At 38.5% G+C, this 18,601-nt stretch overlaps 1 protein-coding gene across 1 annotated transcript in view; it reads left to right on the top strand.

Moving 5' to 3' along the window:
• Positions 1 to 18,601, top strand: part of POU6F2 (POU class 6 homeobox 2) — a 792,586-nt gene that overhangs the window by 613,184 nt on the left and 160,801 nt on the right. The window contains exon 5 of the mRNA XM_036247198.1: positions 3,458 to 3,798. Within this exon, the coding sequence (XP_036103091.1) occupies positions 3,458 to 3,798 (341 nt within the window). The remainder of the gene's footprint in view (positions 1 to 3,457; positions 3,799 to 18,601) is intronic.

Genomic DNA, 18,601 nt, shown 5'->3' on the forward strand with positions numbered 1-18,601 from the left:
TTTCTTTGCATCCAGGATATACCTGAATGTATTTTATTGTCCAAATTTTTTGTTTTTTTGCTTGGAGATGCCAATTTAGTTTATGTAACTCAGAAATTCAGTTTAGGTCAAGCCCTTCCAGGAAAGTTGCAGGTCATGGAAAATAAATAGTCAGTGTGAACTCACCAACATAAAGGAATGAAGACGAATTTGGGACCATGTCTCATAAGTAGGTTAGTCTGCTGCATATACCCATCTGCCAATGTCTATCTGCCAGTATTCCCAAGTCTTTTCTGTTTCTTAATTATACTTTAGATAAATGGTTTTCTAACCAAAATAAAACAGGATGGTATTGTCAGCCATGAAAATAAGCACTGACATATGTGCCTCCCACCTGGAAGGTATCAGGACAGGACTGATCTGAATTAGGCAGGAGTCAGATGCAATCACTTTCCCATAGTCTGTAAGTCCACCCAAATGAGCCATCTAGCCCCACTCCCCCAGGATCTTCCAGAATGCAGAAGATTCTGGGAAGTAAATATTGAACTGGGTTCCCAGATCTTCAATAAGATGTGATTTTGTACAATAGGAGCTGGGGGAGAGAAGAGAATGACAAAACCAGACCATACTCTTCAAGTTCCAATAAATGGGATGATGACTATTTTTATTATATAAACTTTATTTCTTAGAGCAGATTTAGGTTTGCAGCAAAATTGAGCAGAAAGTTCCTTCAGACTTAGCATTTTCCAGCCCTCTCTCATACACACCATCTCTACCTCTAGTGTTCCAGAGCACTCTGGATTTACATGCAAGGCAGGACACACACCAGACCAAGTGTTTGAGCAGTCCTAAAGTAATTCATTAATGCAGTGAGGACTTGCCATCCCAACTGGTCCAACATGGAAGCCCTGCATGTTACCTGAGAGCACAGATTGGTATTTGGTGTCCCTAGGAACTGTCAAGCTACATTTCTTTACTACAGCTATGTCTTGCTTTAAACAAACCTGATTCTATATTTAAAACCTGACTTACACCAGAGGTTAGTTGGAGTAATCCATCTTCTCACCATTTTCACAACATAGGTTCCTCGCTTTCTCTAAAGTCATTCAAAACTTCCCAAAGCCTCTGTTCCAGGCAGTCCTTCAGAAATATCACCTGAGCTATGCTGGATTCTAGGTATTTCTCCAACCCAGAATATCTTATCTTAGCCATTTTGGTCAGTTTCCACACTGTTGAACACTTAGTCAATCAACTCATGTACCAAGCATCTCTCACTAGCAGGACTTTGTAACACTTACCCCCAAGTCTGATAATTTCTTATGAGTTAATCTTATCTCCACAAATAGACTATAAACTCCTTAAAGGCAGGACTGTTTTTTTTTTTAAGATTTTTTTTTTCTTTATTGATTTTAAAGAGCGAGGAAGAGAGGGAGAGAGAGAGATAGAAACATCCATGAGAAGGAACACTGATTGGCTGCCTTCTGCATGCCCCACACTGGGGATTGGGCCACAACCTGGGCATATGCCCTGACTGGAAATTGAACTGGCAGCCTCTTGGTGCATGGGTTGACCCTCAACCACTGAGCCACACTGGCAAGGCGGGACTGTCTCCTTTTTAAATACTACATATGACCTGGCACAGTACTAGTGCCTAACTGCTATTTAATGAATTTTACAAAATGATTCTTAAGTTTAGAAAGATCATCCCTGGGTGATTTCCTTATAGAGAAAGTTCTTTAGGTGTCCTCCAACATATGGGTCTACGTGCACACAAACATGTTCTTGTGAACATACTTGTTATGTGAAGCCAGGTATATGCCACTACAGAATCACTAAGTTTATTTTAAGGAGCACTTTTTAAAAACAAGGACTAGTTTAATGTTGCAAACAGGAGTTATAGCCTTTAGAAATCTTGACAAATTCTAGGTAAGGGAGGAGCAGGACAACATTAGAGGCTTATGCATTCAACATTGATCCTTATATTTGTTTGTAGACTTGTTGGAAAGCTTTTAGACTGAGATTCAGGCAAAGAAGGAAGTGAACTTGTGGCAGTAATTTTCTCTAGATCAATCTTTGGCCAAACTAAATGTCTTCCTGCTGCAGAAAGTGTTCAGTACTAGATGAGCATCTGAGAACAGATTGGTGTACTCAGTGTTTTGTGTGTGTGTGTGTGTGTGTGTGTGTGTTTAATGTTTTTTCTTTATTGATTTTACAGACTGAGGAAAGGAGACAGAAAGAGAAAGCTAGACACATTAATGAGAGAGAACATTGATTGGCGGCCTCCTGCATGCCCCCCACTGGGGAATGGGCCCACAGCCTGGGGCTCTGACTGGGAATCAAACCAGGGACTTCTTGGTGCATGGGTCAATGCTCAACCAGTGAGCCACACCAGCCGGGCGACTGTATTCAGTGTTAAGATAGCTTGTCCTACCAACTCTTACTTTTCACATAACAAGAAAATCTTGGGAGAAAAACAAGAAAGAAAATTGTAAGAGATGATTTTGTTCTCTCAGTTCCTTGTGTGTCCTTAAGGTGCTAATGTGTCTGGTCACTACAGTGTACAGTTCATAGTTGCCTACTATAATCTAATTTGGTGGGGTCTGATCAGCAAGACAAAATTAAGGCTCAGGATTCTGACTCTACAAAACAAAGAATCATTTATTATCTTTACATTTTAAAAAACCCTGTAAAAACTTGAAACTAATATGACAAGCAAATTGGTAGAGGCCTGAAGTAGCAAGTAATGACACAATTAATGGCACTGATGAAAAGATTAAAAACTTCTTAGTTTTCTGTTTTCAACTGCAGTCAAGCATTTACCAAAAGAATTAAACTGGCTGAATTTAAATCAAATCTTTAAAGCATAAGTGCATTTCTTAAGTTGTGTAGAAAGGAAAAGAGACAGTACTTAAACATGACCTCCACTTCTACTGCATCCTCATTGGCTTGTACTGCTCCATACCTTTCAAAGTAGTTCCTTGGCCCTGACCGGTTTGGCTCAGCAGTTAGAGTATCAGCCCATGGACCGGAGAGTCCCGGGTTTGGTTCCCGCTAAAGGCATGTACCTAGGTTGCAGTTTGTCCCCAGCCTCAGTTGGGGTCATGTGGGTGGTGACCACTCGGTGTGTCTCTCTCACATCAATGTTTCTTTCTCTCTCTTCCTCCCTCACTCTCTTCTGCTCTATCTGAAGATAAATGCAAAAAATGTCCTCAGGTGAGGATAAAATAAATAAATAAATAAAATATTCAAAGTAGTTCCTTGATGTGGTACATTCTCGTCTTCCTTAAATGTTAAAATTTTCCCAAGAAGTGACTCTTTCTCTCAGTTCCCCAGAACCATTTCATGTACCAAAGGGCAAGATGGTAAACTTTCTACAAGACAGACTTCTCAGCTCATACTGGACAAGCCGCCAAAGACACAGCAAAATGTTTTGCTGTGTTTGTTTCACCAACACGGTTATTTTTTTTTTTCCTTGTAGCTACCTCATCCCTGAACTCCCAACTCCAGCAGCTCCAGCAGTTCCAGCAGCTCCAGCAGCAGCAGCCGCCACCGCCAAGCAGCCGGCCACAGGCACCGCCCCAGTCCCAGCAGCCACAGCCACAGCTGCAACCACAGCCCGCCCCGCCCCAACAGCCACCACCAGCCTCCCAGCACCTGCCAGCTCTATCATCGCAGACCCAGCAGCCTCAACCCCACCCTCACCCTCAGAACCAGAACCAACCATCTCCAACTCAGCAGAGTGCAAGTCCCCCTCAGAAACTCAGTCAGTCTCCAGGACATGGCCTTCAGTCACCGCTCACATCACCCAATCCTCTGCAGGTATGCTCCCTGCCAAGCCCATGAGTACAGAGGAACTTTCCTTGGGGTTGTGCCATCCTCAACGGCAGAAGGCCAGCAAAAGTTAGCATCCAGTTCTGCAGCATCTAATTCAAACTGATCTCTTAGACATAAGGAAGAGAAAGCAAATAGCAGGCAACTGGGGATGCATGTGAAGGGAACAAATAGAACCCCATTGATGTTACTCTCCAAAGGATAAATGTTATCTGTTTCCTCCTGTGAGAGTCCAGCACTGTAAGTGCATTTGTAGCCTATAATAATTCCATTTTATGATACTTTTTGAAGGCAGCAAAGATAGCATCCAATTAAAATTATTACTAGCACAGTTTTGTAGCCCCACTGAGAACTGTATCTCCTGTCCATGAGGCATGGTGGTTATTTTTCTATATTATGAATACAGCAGTGTCTTACCTTAAGTACTTTGTGCTCTTTTGTTTCTATTTTTCAAAAGACTCTCTGGGGTTAAGAGGGTAAAGAAATTTAGCCCTAGTCTTATGTCCCAGATTCCAACCATCACTCCATGGACTAACAAGTACCCTGGATTCATGCAGCAAGCCTCAATGAATATGCAATATAAGGATTATAAAAAACAGTAAGGCTTCTATATATTTGCTTTATTACTATGAAGCTTGAGGGCATTCAAAATAGATATTTCAGGCTAATTGTGCGTGATCATCTTTAATCTATGGTCATTGAGGAGCAATGGATAGGAGCATTCAGGAATATATAACTTTATAGTTCAGAAAACCATTCTTAACTTAGAGACCTTTAAAATAAATTAGCTTCAAAACATAATGACTGTGATGTCAACAGTTATCTTCAAAACATAATGACTGTGATGTCAACACATCAGATCCAGAAATTAATAGCTCAGTTTTAGACTTACATAATGATGTTTTCCCAAGTGAGATTTCAGACAATTTAGTACATTTGTAGTACAGTGACAAAGTCTGGCAGAGTGACCAGCCTATGCATTCACTCATTTCAAACGCCAACTTAGCCCGTGCTTGATGGTAGGGCATGCAACCTTCTTACCCTAGGATGTCAATAGTCATTGCATTCTTAGAATCCAAATACACAAAGTCACAATAAATTGGTACACTGACAGAAAGGCAAGTAAATTAAAGACTTAGTATTTTAGAACCAACTTTGTTATTTTAGAACCAACATTTTCCCTATAAACTTGGATTCTCAGTGGTTGCCCAAAGTTTTCCTGGAAATGCAAAGGTTTGGGTGAGATGAATAATTGTGTTGTCCCTGGCACTTGGGTCATGGCTACTTTCAATATGAAGACATATTTTTAAAAAATATCACAAAAGTATGAGATAATGTAATACCTTTGACATAGGACTGAAATGACAGGTTTACAAGTCTTCACTATACACTTGACATCTACCGAGACAGCAGATATAGTCAAATTTATAAGATGCACGATTACAGCAATCCTAATGTTTTCAGCATTTGAAATTCAACTCCATTATCCCAAAGAATGAGTTTAATACTTTTTAAGAACAGTTAAATTGGATGTACCTGTACACCATGTGATTAAACAGTTCCTCTTTCCAAGCCATCAAAATAAGTGAAATCACCAAAGGAAAAAACCTGTCCCTCTCTGAGAGAGGAGATTACTTAGCTCTGTCTTTAGTAGTTGTATATAGTCTAATAGTTCTTAAATCTGAGCAAAAGCATTGAGTTCTGTGAACATCATAGCTTTCTCTGACACTTACAGCTCATAAATCTCTATCAGCCGGTGAAAGCCAAATTAAGGCAACCCATATGAATGGCTGTTGACAGGACTTTAGATGAGGTGACCACTTAGCCTCATGAAAATAAGTTGTATTAGGAGAATTTCCAAAAGTTCTCTTCATGGTTTGCCATGGAAATCCAGGGGCTGTTTTGTTTTTCTTTTGCAACAAATAAATGCTCTGAGCCTCAATTCTTTCTTTATAACCCCAAGAAAGTATTCTAATTTTTTGCTGTTGGAGTTTTAACTTATAAACTTAATAAATACACTAGTAAGATAGTACTCTTAACTTTTTGGATAACAATAAAAAAAAAAAGCGATTTGGGTAAAAAAAAATTTTTGCGTATTACCAAGTAGATAAAGAACTATTTTTTAAAATAAATCTATATCAGTGAGAATAAAAAGAGGTTTTTTTTTCCCTTTACTATAGGCATGTATAAAAGAAATTGAAAATTTCATGATTTTGAAATATTGTTTTTGAAATATGTTTTGTGGAACATGGAATACTTGAACTTTTAAAATAGAAAACTATTTAAAAGGAACCTGAATAAAGTATTTTTGTTTGAAGATTATTAATGGAATAAAGATAAACTAAATTCATATATGACAGCTTAAGTTCTATTTATTTTTTTTTATTTTCATATCGGCTTTATCTTTTTACATTATTCAAAATCTGAGAGATTTAGTTTGGAACTATACAAGTTTGATTGTCAAGGAAAGCCAGTAACTCACATTTTTTTGTTAAAAATAAAACTTTGAAAGATAATTATTTCTGAAACTGTACAGATGGCATGTCTTCAGAAAAAAAAATGGAAGTGGCTTACGTAGGTATATTTAGGTGAGGTGATTTTTTAAGATGAAAAAAAAAAATAGTACTGGCAGGTTACTCTAGACTAAAATTCTCCAAATAGTTCTCATCAGGTCTTCCTATAATATTACAGTATAATTTTTTTTTCACTTTTTAACTCAATTCCATGAAATAAATTGTATTTACAAAAGCAGGTTGTTGTTTCAAGACAGATGTGAATTTAAAGTATTATCACTTCAGAGAACACCAGATAGGCGACTAACTTTAACTATTTTTGATCACTTGGGGTTATAGGAGGGCTAATGGTCCAGAGTAGAGGTCTGTCTTTAGATTTTTTCCATTGAGACTTGAGACCTGCCTACCCCATCTATGTTTAGAAAGTTCTTCAAACATGAATCATAAACACAAAGATTATCAGTGGTAAGACAGTAAGTATAACTAAGTAAAGCAGACTTGGGCATAAAACCCAAAGTCAAATTTTGAAAACAGTGTGAGACAAACAAAATGCATCTGTGAGCTCAATTTAACCTTTGGGTTCCAGGATTGTTGTAAATCTATACTCTCATTTTTGCTGTACTTTATTGGCTATAGGCTGTGCCAGAATTTAAAACTAGTATGCTGGGTAGAAGCAGATCAGAAACATATATGGAAGCAGCAACTAACATTTTTGAGGAAAAAATATGACCTTATTCTTCCTAGGTACAAAAAGCAATGTAATTATAATTTCAATATATAACCATAAGAATGGTGAAATAAATATCCCCTTGATATGACCTTTGAGGGGAGAGCTTGAGGGTTTGAGGCCTCATTCTAGTTCTGACCTACTTCCAACTAGCTCACAAGTTTGGAAAAATCTCATTGGTTCTCTGGACTTTGTTTCCTCATATGTTATATGTATGGGCTATATGATTTTTAAAATTATTTCCAGACCTATGCGTCTATGATCTAAATGTTAGTAGGCCTCTAGAATTTTGTTGGCTATTGAAAACCCGATGGTCTTAAAGATTCTGTAAGTTTTCTTCAAGGTCAGGTTAATTTCTTCCCACTCAGCTGGGTGGCAGAATGGAAACAGAGTGGGGACAAACATAAGTGGGATAATGATAGCAGAAGCAGATTTTATCTTAGCCATGGAGTCCAAATTAAAGTCAAGTTTTTATCCTCAGAGTGTCACCGCTGTAAGCTCTCTTCCCATATTGCTTTTCCACACCTATACATTAGAGAAGCTTAAGAAACCAAATGCTGCATTTAACCTTGGCCTTCAGCATACCATCTTGCATGGCAGGAAGCAGGATAATCTTTTTCTTTTCTTGTTGTATTGCACATTTTAATAAATAACAGAGGGAGAGAGAGCTCAGTGGAAACAGCTAGGAGAGAAAAGGCTATTCTGTGCTTGTATGAGAAATGAGGAACATGGTCTCCTCCTCAGAGGTGAAGTTGCTTGAGAGAGCATAAAATTGTTCCTGACAATGTACATTTGCTAATGTAAAGGCCTTGTTACCACTCAGGCATCTAAGACTAAACTGCATCCACATTCCACCTCTGTTGTATAGTAGGCACAGTCTTCGTTCTGATTTGGGATGTTTTCTCACTGGCAAACTTTCAGTACTAAGTTACAAAGTGTATGAGAAATAGAGTGGTACCTGATCACTTATTAAAACTAAGAGCCCAAACCTTTGAGAAATAGTTAGACCTAGACATACATGACTTTCATCCTTTCTTCCTTCCTTCTTTTCTTCCTTCCTTTCTTCCTTCCTTCTTTCCTTCCTTCCTTCTTTCCTTCCTTCCTTCCTTCCTTCCTTCCTTCCTTCCTTCCTTCCTTCCTTCCTTCCTTTCTCTCTCTTCTCTCTCTCTCTCTCTCTCTCTCTCTCTCTCTCTCTCTCTCTCTCTCTCCTCACCTAAGGATATTTTTCCATTTATCTTCAGATGCAGTGTGAGGGAGAGAGAGAGAGAGAGAGAGAGAGAGAGAGAGAGAAACATTGACATGAAAAAAACACATGTCACTACCCTGACCAGGACCCGGAACCAAGCTGAAACCGAGGTATGTGCCCTTCACTGGAATCAGACACACGACTCTTTGGTCCATGGGCCAATGCTCTAACTGCTGAGCCAAACCGGAGGGCTTCATCCTTTTTTAAAGCAAATGGTCTCCAATCAGGGATCCTTTTTATAGAAAAGACCCAGTGTCCTGGGCCAACCCTTTCTCTCCTCAGCAGTTTGTCTTAATCACTTTAACATGTGTTAGTCAAACCTTTGTGGCCCTAAGTTTTTCCATCTATTAAAGGAAGGGTAAATTAAATACTTTTTAGAACATCTTACATTCTATTTGGAGTTTTATGTAACAAACCCAGTTAGGTGACCTATGCAGGTGCAAAGGAGAAAAAAAAACTTATCTCTACTCATCCTAAGTTCTCAGACTGGAGCTCTGTAAATTAGACAAAGAAAGGAAAAATTAACAAGAGAAAAACAAACAAATTTATTAACATGTGCAATCACATGTATACATGGGAGTATTCAGTGATGAGTAACTCAAAAGGGGTGGTCAGAACTTTGGCTGATATAGCATCTTAATGAAAGAACAATATATTTTTAGAGAAGTGACAAGACAAAGGAAAAGGACTAAGAGGTTCTAGGGGTGACAAATTGTGAGAAGAAGAATATATGGGTAAATTAATAGTAGATAAGGACTATTATTGGCAAGATTTGTTTTACAAATTCCTCTGGTGATATCTCTGGGCTGATAAAGATTTATACTTGTCTCCAGTAATTAATTTTTGTCCTTCCAGGTAAAGAGGGGAGGGGAGACACCTTTATAAATTTATGCCCTGCTTTTAGGTAAATAGGGGGATGAGGGTAAGCTTTTCTTATATCTGCTTTTCTCAATTGCCTTCACCTCAAAAAAATCCTCACTCCTTAGGATGGCATATTCTGCTACCTTTTGCAGGCATATTCATATAACCCCTCTGTGATCATTGCAAATTCAAATAGAATTCAGACATCTCCATGTCTACATAGGGCTATATCACGGTGTAGAATTCTCCCAGCCCAGACCAAGACTAATAGGGTAAGGCAAGTGAGGCACTCATTCCAGATGCAAACTTCAGGGTGTACTCAAACGTGCAGTAATCGTTAAAATAGATAATTTTAATACAATATTTAAAAAAATAAAAAAAAATGAATGTCAAATCCATGATGAACTAAATATCAAATTTTTAAACATAAGATTAGTAATACTATTGAGCCATATTGAAGTCTGAGGTCAAAAGAAAAATCATCCCAGCTGTTGTGGTTCACTGTTTGACCATCAACCCTCGCACCAAGAGAACTCTGATTCGATTCCCAATCAGGCCACATGCCTGGGTTGTGGGCTCAATCCCCAGTGGGGCTCATGCAGGGGGCAGCCGATTGATGTTTCTCTCTCATTGATGTTTTCATTTCCCTCTCCCTCTCCCTTCCTATCTCTCTAAAAATCAATAAAAACATATTAAAAAAAAAAGAAAAATCAGTAATACTGATTTTGTTGATCATGAATTTTTTGCATTTGCTTTGATTTTTTAAAATATTAAGTTAGATGTTATTCATCTTGATTACTATGTTTTGGGACACACCCTTACATTTTGTACCCAGATGAATGCCTCACTCACCTCAACCTATTCTCTCCCAGCTTGCCTTCCAGCTGTGCAAATGATTTAGTTAGCAAATATTCTTCAAAGTCAGTGGTATTCTGAAAACTGTGAATTTCAGTCACATCTTGGATTTCACTTTCCAGTTGAACTTGAAAATAGCACTAAATTTTGTGCAGTAGCAAAACACAAGTACATGTTGAATAATAGATGGGCTGGGAGGTGGGGATAGAAATCCATCCTACTTAACTGTGTATTGCATAGGTCTAATAAACCAATCACTTTTTATGGAATTGAAATGTTAGCACAATCAAGTAACTTTTTTGGCTGACATTTTTCACTGAACTAATTTATGGTATTATGAAATTGAGAAAGTTTGGTGAAAATGATAGATGTAGACAACATTCTCCCAGAACAATGCAGGCCCTAAGAATCTTTTAAAAACTGGAAGTGTCCACATAGACTAAGGCTTCCTCTTGGGCTAAAAAAACAAAAAAAAACAAAAGTTATTATTATGGATGAGAAAAATTCATCTAAACCCAGAGAGTTATTGTGAAAATTAAATATAACATACTGATGAAATGCTTTTTATACTATAAATTTTCTAGGCAAATGTTGATTATACTATAGATATGAAAGAGTATGAATTTATTTCTGTTTATACTACCATGCAGCAAATTGAACCCGCTTCATTCATTATTCACTCATTCAGCAAGAGGTGGGAAATGGGAGTCCCTTTACCCAACCGTATTCAGCACTGAATAAAATAAACAAAACATATTTACTCACATTGTCTGCAAGGGACAATTTTTTCTCTTATGAAAGAAAGAAAATCTCCTTTTAAAAAAATCCTCAGTTCAACATTACTGACATTTCAAAGAATTTATTACAAGCATTTGAGATCCAGGAGGAACAACAAAGTTTATATTGCTTTGAGAGTGGCAGGGGGAAAATTAGATTACCAAGAATATACTTTATATACTTTGGTGCTTCTTAGTCATTATCTAGATTTAACATTCCTAGGTGCTGCTCTGTATTAGTCAAATCATGTAGAAAGAGGTTTAACAAAGCAGTCAGCATGTTCACAACACTGACTACAGAAGTGCACATCAAGTATTGATAAAAGGAAAGGATGCCAGACTCAAATTGGGGAAAAATATTATTGCAGCATTTGAACATGGAAAGTTACAACTTCTCAAGGAAAACAGCCCATTCTGATCATGACAGGGGGGCAGATCCGTGGCCTGTCTGCAGCAAGCTCAGCAGTGAGTTTAGCAGTGAGCCTGGAGCTACACATTCCATCTATTCCCATCATTGTCTCTTGGATATGGCTGATAAACTAATCCCAAAGTCTATTTCAGAATGCTTCTGGAACAGTTTTGTCTCCATGTGCATAGATGCAGGTATTAGTGGCAATATAAGATACTCAATCTGTGCTGACTGACACATCACTCTGAATGAGCAAAACAGAGCCAGTATTACAATCTTATTGTGCTTTCATGATCAAGTGTTATTCCTCACATTTTAATCTCAATTCATTTCCTACAGGTTTGGGGTAAATTTTCCATGGGCTTTTAAACTGACTTCCAAAGTATAGACTTGCAAGTGAATATTTTCCAGATTGTAGAGATTGCACTTTTATCATTATCTACAAACATTTATCAAACATCTTGGGTGAGGTTAGATCATCCTTCTGAGCCTCAGTTTCTTTTTTTTCTTTTTTATTTTTATTTATTTTTTTGTTACAGATATTTTACTATTTTTTACCCCATTGGCAACCCCCTCCCCACCCCACCCCCACCCCGTCCCCAGCATAGTTGTCCATGTCCGTTGGTCATGCATACATGCATGTAAGTTCTGTGGTTTATCTCTTCCCACCCCACCCCCCACCCCTCTTCTGAGGGATGTCAGTCTGTGCCCTACTTCCATGTTTCTGCGTCTACCATATTCCTCAGACTGTTATGTTCATTATATTCCATATATAAGTGAGATCACGTGGGATTTGTCTTTTTCTCCTTGGCTTATTTCACTTAGGATGATACTTTCCAGGTCCCTCCATGTCGTCTCAAAGGAAAAGAGATCTTTCTTTCTTACCGCTGCATAGTACTCCATTGTGTATATGTACCACTGCTTTTTTATCCATTCGTCTACTGATGGACACTTGGGCTGTTTCCAGATTTTAGCGATTGTAAATAGTGCTGCTATGAACATGGGGGTACATATATTCTTCCTTGATTGGTGTTTCAGGCTTCTTAGGGTATATTCCTAGACGTGGAATCACTGGGTCCAATGGAAGTTCAATTTTTAATTTTTTGAGGTAACACCATATTGTTTTCCATAGTGGCTGCACCAGTCTGCATTCCCACCAGCAGTGTATTAGACTCCCCTTTTCTCCACACCCTCGCCAACACTTGTTTGATGATTTGTTGATGGCAGCCATTCTGACAGGTGTGAGGTAATACCTCATTGTTGTTTTAATTTGCATCTCTCTGATGATTAGTGATGTTGAGCATTTCTTCATATGTCTCTTGGCCATTTGTATGTCCTGTTTGGAGAGGTGTCTATTCATCTCCTCTGCCCATTTTTTAATTGGTTTCTTTGTCTTCCTTTTGTGGAGTTGTATGAGCACTCTATATATATTGGAAATTAACCCCTTATCTGACACATCATTGGCAATGATGTTCTCCCATACAGTGGGTTGCCCTTCCATTTTCATGATTGTTTCTTTTGCTGTGCAGAAGCTTTTGAGTTTGATGTAGTCCCATGTGTTCATTTTTTCCTTTCTTTCTGTTGCCTTAGGTGATGTATCAGTGAAAATTCTGCTCCGTATGATGTCTGAAATTTTGTTGCCTACATTTACTTCTAGAATTTTTATGGATTCACAGGTCACATTTAAGTCTTTGATCCATTTTGAGTTTATTTTTGTGTATGGTGTAAGTTGATGGTCTAGTTTCATTTTTTTGCATGTAGCTGTCCAATTTTCCCAACACCATTTATTAAAGAGGCTGTCTTTACTCCACTGTATGCTCTTGCCACCTTTGTCAAATATTAATTGAGCGTATTGCCTTGGGTCCATTTCTGGGTTTTCAGTTCTGTTCCACTGGTCTATATGCCTATTCTTGTGCCAGTACCAGTCTGTTTTGGTTACAGTCGCTTTGTAGTACAACCTGATATCTGGTATTGTCCTCCCACCTACTTTGTTCTTCTTTTTCAAGATTGCTGTGGCTATTCGGGGTCTTTTTTGTTTCCATATGAACTTTTGAAGTATTTGTTCAAGTTTTTTGAAATATGTTGTTGGTATTTTGATGGGGATTGCATTGAATCTATAGATTGCTTTGGGTAGTATGGACATTTTAATGATGTTAATTTTTCCAATCCATGAACAGGGTATGTGCTTCCACTTTTTTATATCTTCTTCCATTTCTTTTATCAATGTCCTGTAGTTTTCTGAAAATAGGTCCTTTATTTCTTTGGTTAAGTTTATTCCTAGGTATCTTAATTTTGTTGGCAGTGATGGTAAATGGGATTGTTTTTTCAGTTTCTCTTTCTGTGAGTTCATCATTGGTGTACAAGAATGCCGTTGATTTCTTGACGTTAATTTTGTATCCTGCTACTTTGCCAAATTCATTTATTAAGTCTAGTAGATTTCTGATGGATTCTTTAGGGTTTTTTTATGTATAATATCATGTCATCTGCAAATAATGACAGTTTCACTTCCTCCTTTCCAATTTGGATCCCTTTTATTTTTTCTTCACGTCTGATTGCTGTGGCTAAGACTTCCAGTACAATGTTAAATGAGAGTGGCGAAATGGACATCCCTGTCTTGTTCCTGTTCTTAATGGAAATGTTTTTAGTTTCTGTCCATTGAGTATGATGTTGGCTGTAGGTCTTTCATATATGGCCTTTATAATGTCAAAATGAGATCCCTCTATTCCCATATTGCTGAGCTTTTTTATCAGAAATGGATGCTGGATTTTGTCGAAGGCTTGTTCAGCATCTATTGATATGATCATGTAGTTTTTATTCTTCATTTTGTTTATGTGGTGTATCACATTTATTGATTTGCGAATATTGTACCAGCCTTGCATCCCTGGAATGAATCCCACTTGGTCATGGTGAATAATTTTTTTTATGCACTTCTGGATCCGATTTGCTAATATTTTGTTCAGGATTTTGGCGTCTATGTTCATCAGGGATATTGGCCTGTAGTTTTCTTTCTTCGTAGTGTCTTTTTCTGGTTTTGGAATTAGAATTATGCTGGCCTCATAGAATGAGTTTGGAAGTCTTCCTTTTTCTTGAAATTTTTGAAATAGTTTGAGGAGAATGGGTGTTAGTTCTTTTTTGAATGTTCGGTAAAACTCCCCCATGAAGCCATCTGGGCCTGGGCTTTTGTTTGCTGGGAGAGTCTTGATTACCTCTTCAATTTCCTTAGTTGTTATTGGTCTGTTCAAGTTTTCTATCTCTTCTCGGTCCAGTTTTGGGAGACTGTGTGTTTCTAGAAATTTGTCCATTTCGCTTACATTGTCGAATTTGTTGCCATATAGTTGTTCATAGTAGTTGTTAATGATCTTTTGTATTTCCGTGGTGTTGGTTGTTACCTCTCCTTGTTCATTTCTGATTTTGTGTATTTGGGTTCTCTCTCTTTGTTTCTTGGTGAGTCTAGCTAAGGGTCCATCAATCTTGTTTATCTTTTCGAAAAACCAGCTCTTTGTTTCATTGATCCTTTGAATTGTTTTTTTGGTCTCTATGTCATTTACTTCTGCTTTGATTTTTACTATTTCCTTCCTTCTACTTGTTCTGGGGTTTTCTTTTTGTTTGCTTTCTAATTCTTTAAGTTGTGAGGTTAGACAGTCAATTAGAAATTTTTCTTGTGTTTTGAGGTAGGCCTGTAGTGCTATGAACTTCCCTCTCAGAACTTCTTTCGCTGCATCCCATAGATTTTGTGTTGTTGTGTGTTCATTTTCATTGATTTCCAGGAAGTTTTCAATTTCTTCCTTGATCTCCTCGGTGACCCATTCATTGTTTAATAACATGCTATTTAGCCTCCATGTGTTGAAATGTCTTTGCATGCTCTTGTTGCAATTGATTTCTAGTTTCATGCCATTGTGATCTGAGAAGATGATTGATATGATTTCAATCTTCTTGAACTTGTAGAGATTTAGTTTGTGTCCTATCATGTGGTCTATCTTTGAGAATGCCCTGTGTGCACTTGAGAAGAATGTGTATTCTGTAGTTTTGGGGTGTAATTCTCTGTAGATATCTATTAAATCCATTTGGTCTAGTGCTTCATTTAGAGTCTCTGTTTCCTTGCTAATTTTTTGCCTAGAGGATCTATCCATTGCTGTCAACGGGGTGTTGAAGTCCCCTGCTATGATTGTATTGTTGTCGATTTCTCCTTGGAAGTCCTCCAGAATATTTTTAATATATTTTGGTGCTCCTATATTGGGTGCATATATGTTTATCAAGGTTATATCCTCCTGTTGGATAGATCCTTTCAATATTATGTAGTGGCCTTCTTTGTCTCTAGTTATGGTCTTCATTTTGAAGTCTATTTTATCAGACATGAGAATTGCTACCCCAGCTTTTTTTTTGCTTTCCATTTGCTTGGAAAATTTTCTTCCATCCCTTCACTGTCAACCTATGTGAGTCTTTTGTTGAGACGTGGGTCTCTTGTAAACAACATATAGATGAGTCATGCTTTCTTATCCCATCAGCTACTCTGTGTCTTTTTATGGGAGCATTCAATCCATTTACGTTTAAGGTGATTATTGATATGTACTTATTTATTGTCATTTTTGTTTAGTGTGGTTCTATTTTTTTTCCCATTTCTACTGCTAATTACAACAGTCCTTTTAACATTTCTTGCAGTGCTGGTTTGGTGCTAATGTATTCCCTTAGCCCTTTTTTGTCTGGGAAACTCTTTATTTGACCTTCTATTTTGAATGATAGCCTTGCTAGGTAGAGTAGTCTTGGATTCAGATCCTTGTTTTTCATGACCTTGATTACTTCATGTCATTCCCTTTTGGCCTGTAGTGTTTCTTGTGAGAAGTCAGCTGAGAGCCTTATGGGGTTTCCTTTGTAGGTAACCTGTTGCTTATCTCTTGCTGCTTTTAGGATTCTCTCTTTGTCTTTAATTTGTGGCATTTTGATTACTATGTGTCTTGGTGCAGGCCTGTTTGGGTTCTTCTTACTTGGGACTCTCTGTGCTTCTTAAACTTGAATGCCTTCTTCCTTCACCAAATTAGGGAAGTATTCTGTCACTATTTTTTTGAATATATGCTCTATCCCTTGTTCATTTTATTCTTCTTCGGGGACTCCTATGATGCGAATATTATTACGTTTCCAGTTGTCCCACAGTTCTCTTAAGCTGTCTTCCTGTTTTTTAATAGTTTTTTTCCTTTTGTTTTTCTGATTGGTTGATTTTTTTCTACCCTGTCTTCTAATTCACAGTCCTCAGCTTCCCCTACTCTGCTTTTTAAACCTTCCAATGTGTTTTTCATTTCTGATATGTCATTTTTTATCTCTTCTTGAGATAATTTCCAATTTCCAATTGGCTTATTTTCAGTGTCTCTATGTCCTAACTCATGCTGTTCAGCTTCCTCAAGATCATGGCTCTGAATTCTAGCTCTGTTAACATGCCTAATTGCTCCACATTGATCTCATCTTCAGTGGAGGTCTCTTTCTCTTTCAATTGGCTTCTGTTTCTGTGTTTCACCATTTTGGCTATCACTGTGGGCTTTGGAGCCTGTCAAGTTTTCCCTGTGGGTGTTAGTGTTCTGCTGTTTGTGGCTCCCTCTCCTGTGTTTAGATGATCGAGGGAGGACCCACGTTAAACACCACTGTCAAGTCTTACTTTCCTGGTTAAAGTTGCCAGCCCAGGAAAGGTACTGTTATCCTCTAGCTTGTTGCCTGGAGGCTAGCAGTCTAGGTTACTTGATGAGTTTTGGGTTGTCAGTTGATGAAGAAATTCCCTCAGGTGCTCAGCACAAGGGGATTTCACAAGGGTGGGGCAGATGCTGGTTGTTAATGAGCTTCAATTAGCACTTCAATGGCCCACAGGGTGGGGTTGGATCTCTGAGCCAGGGGCTGCTGCCTCTCCTCAGAGCCCTGGGAAGGAGCAATATGGCCACCATCCTGCGTGGCTGCACTCAGCAAAAGCTCTGAGCGCCCTCCAAATCCCGAGTGTCCCAACACAGTTCCAATCCAGTCTGCCCTCCCTCTGCCGGAGCCCAAGGTGAGTGGCTGTGGCTTTTTTAGCCTCTGTCCCGGCTCTGCGCTGTGGAGCCACTTGGGACTGTAACCCGAAGTCGCAGCTCCCAGGTGAGGCCGCTGCCGAGCTGCTGACCGTGGACTCCCAGCCCCCATCTCGCGCCTTCGCAAGCCTACCAGGATGGAGTCAGTGTCCCTCATTATATGGTCCTCGCAAGCTGCTTTTCTGTTGCTTTTTCCCGTCAATTTATCTGTTATAGTTGTAATTCCAGTTTGGTTCTGGGAGACAGTCTGTGTAGCTTCCATTCACTCTGCCGCCATTTTTCCTCTGAGCCTCAGTTTCTTTATTGGTGGGAGCATTGATGTTGGGATTAAATGAAATGACTTATGTGAGAGTATCTAATTTAGTTCCTGATAGATAGCTGGCACTCAAAATACAGCAGTATTCTGCCTGCCTTTTTTTCTTCCTTAACTCTAGATATTATAATCTAAGGAGAAATATGAGATAAATAGATTGACTCAAAGTTGCACAAAAAGTCATTAGAATATAAAAATGAGTGTGTAGCCCTGGCTGGTTTGGCTCAGCGGTTGGAGCGTCGGCCTGCGGTACAGAGAGACCCGGGTTCGGTTCCCGTTAAGGGCACGTACCTCAGTTGCAGTTTGTCCCCGGCCCTGGTTGGTCGTGCGGGTGGCAGCCACTCGATGTGTCCCTTCACAATGATGTTTCTCTCTCTCTCTCTCTCTTCCTCTCTCTCCCTCCTGTTCTACCTGAACAAAAAATGGAAAAATGTCCTCGGGTGAGGATAAAAAAAAAAAAAAAATGAGTGTGTATACAATACAATTATTCACTGCACACTACAGAAAAACCCATATAAGCTAGAAATTAAGTTAATAATTTTGTATCTATCTGTTTTGTAGCATTGAGTCAGAGGGTAGAAGGATTTTTAAGGAGAGGGACTTAGCACAGGGAGGGGAGAGCACACACAGCACAGGGTGAGCCTCAAAAAGGCCTGGGGGAGGTATAGAGAGCTAGAAGAAAGAGAATTGTAGCCATGTGAGCAAGTAATCATAAAGCATTTTCACTTCAACCTACAGAACCTTGGTTTCTCTACCAGCATTATTACAAATAAATTATCTTTTTCTTCTAAATTCCCAAAGTTGTGGTTTTTAGTGTGTGGGTAAATAGGAAGAATTTTGGTAATCCCAGTTTTTGCTATCTAGCTGTGTGTGACCTTAAAAAAGTCATCTAATCTCTGGGTCTCCATTGTATCAACTATTATATGGAAAGTTTATATTAGATGATCTTTAAGTCCTTTCCAGCTCCACATTATATTTATGGAATAGCATAAGTAAGGTCACTTAAATTGCTTAAAAAGAAAGAACTGTATATAATACAGTCAAACC

The sequence above is a fragment of the Molossus molossus genome, unplaced genomic scaffold (genome assembly GCF_014108415.1).
Source record: "Molossus molossus isolate mMolMol1 unplaced genomic scaffold, mMolMol1.p scaffold_m16_p_7, whole genome shotgun sequence".
Classification (NCBI taxonomy): domain Eukaryota; kingdom Metazoa; phylum Chordata; class Mammalia; order Chiroptera; family Molossidae; genus Molossus; species Molossus molossus.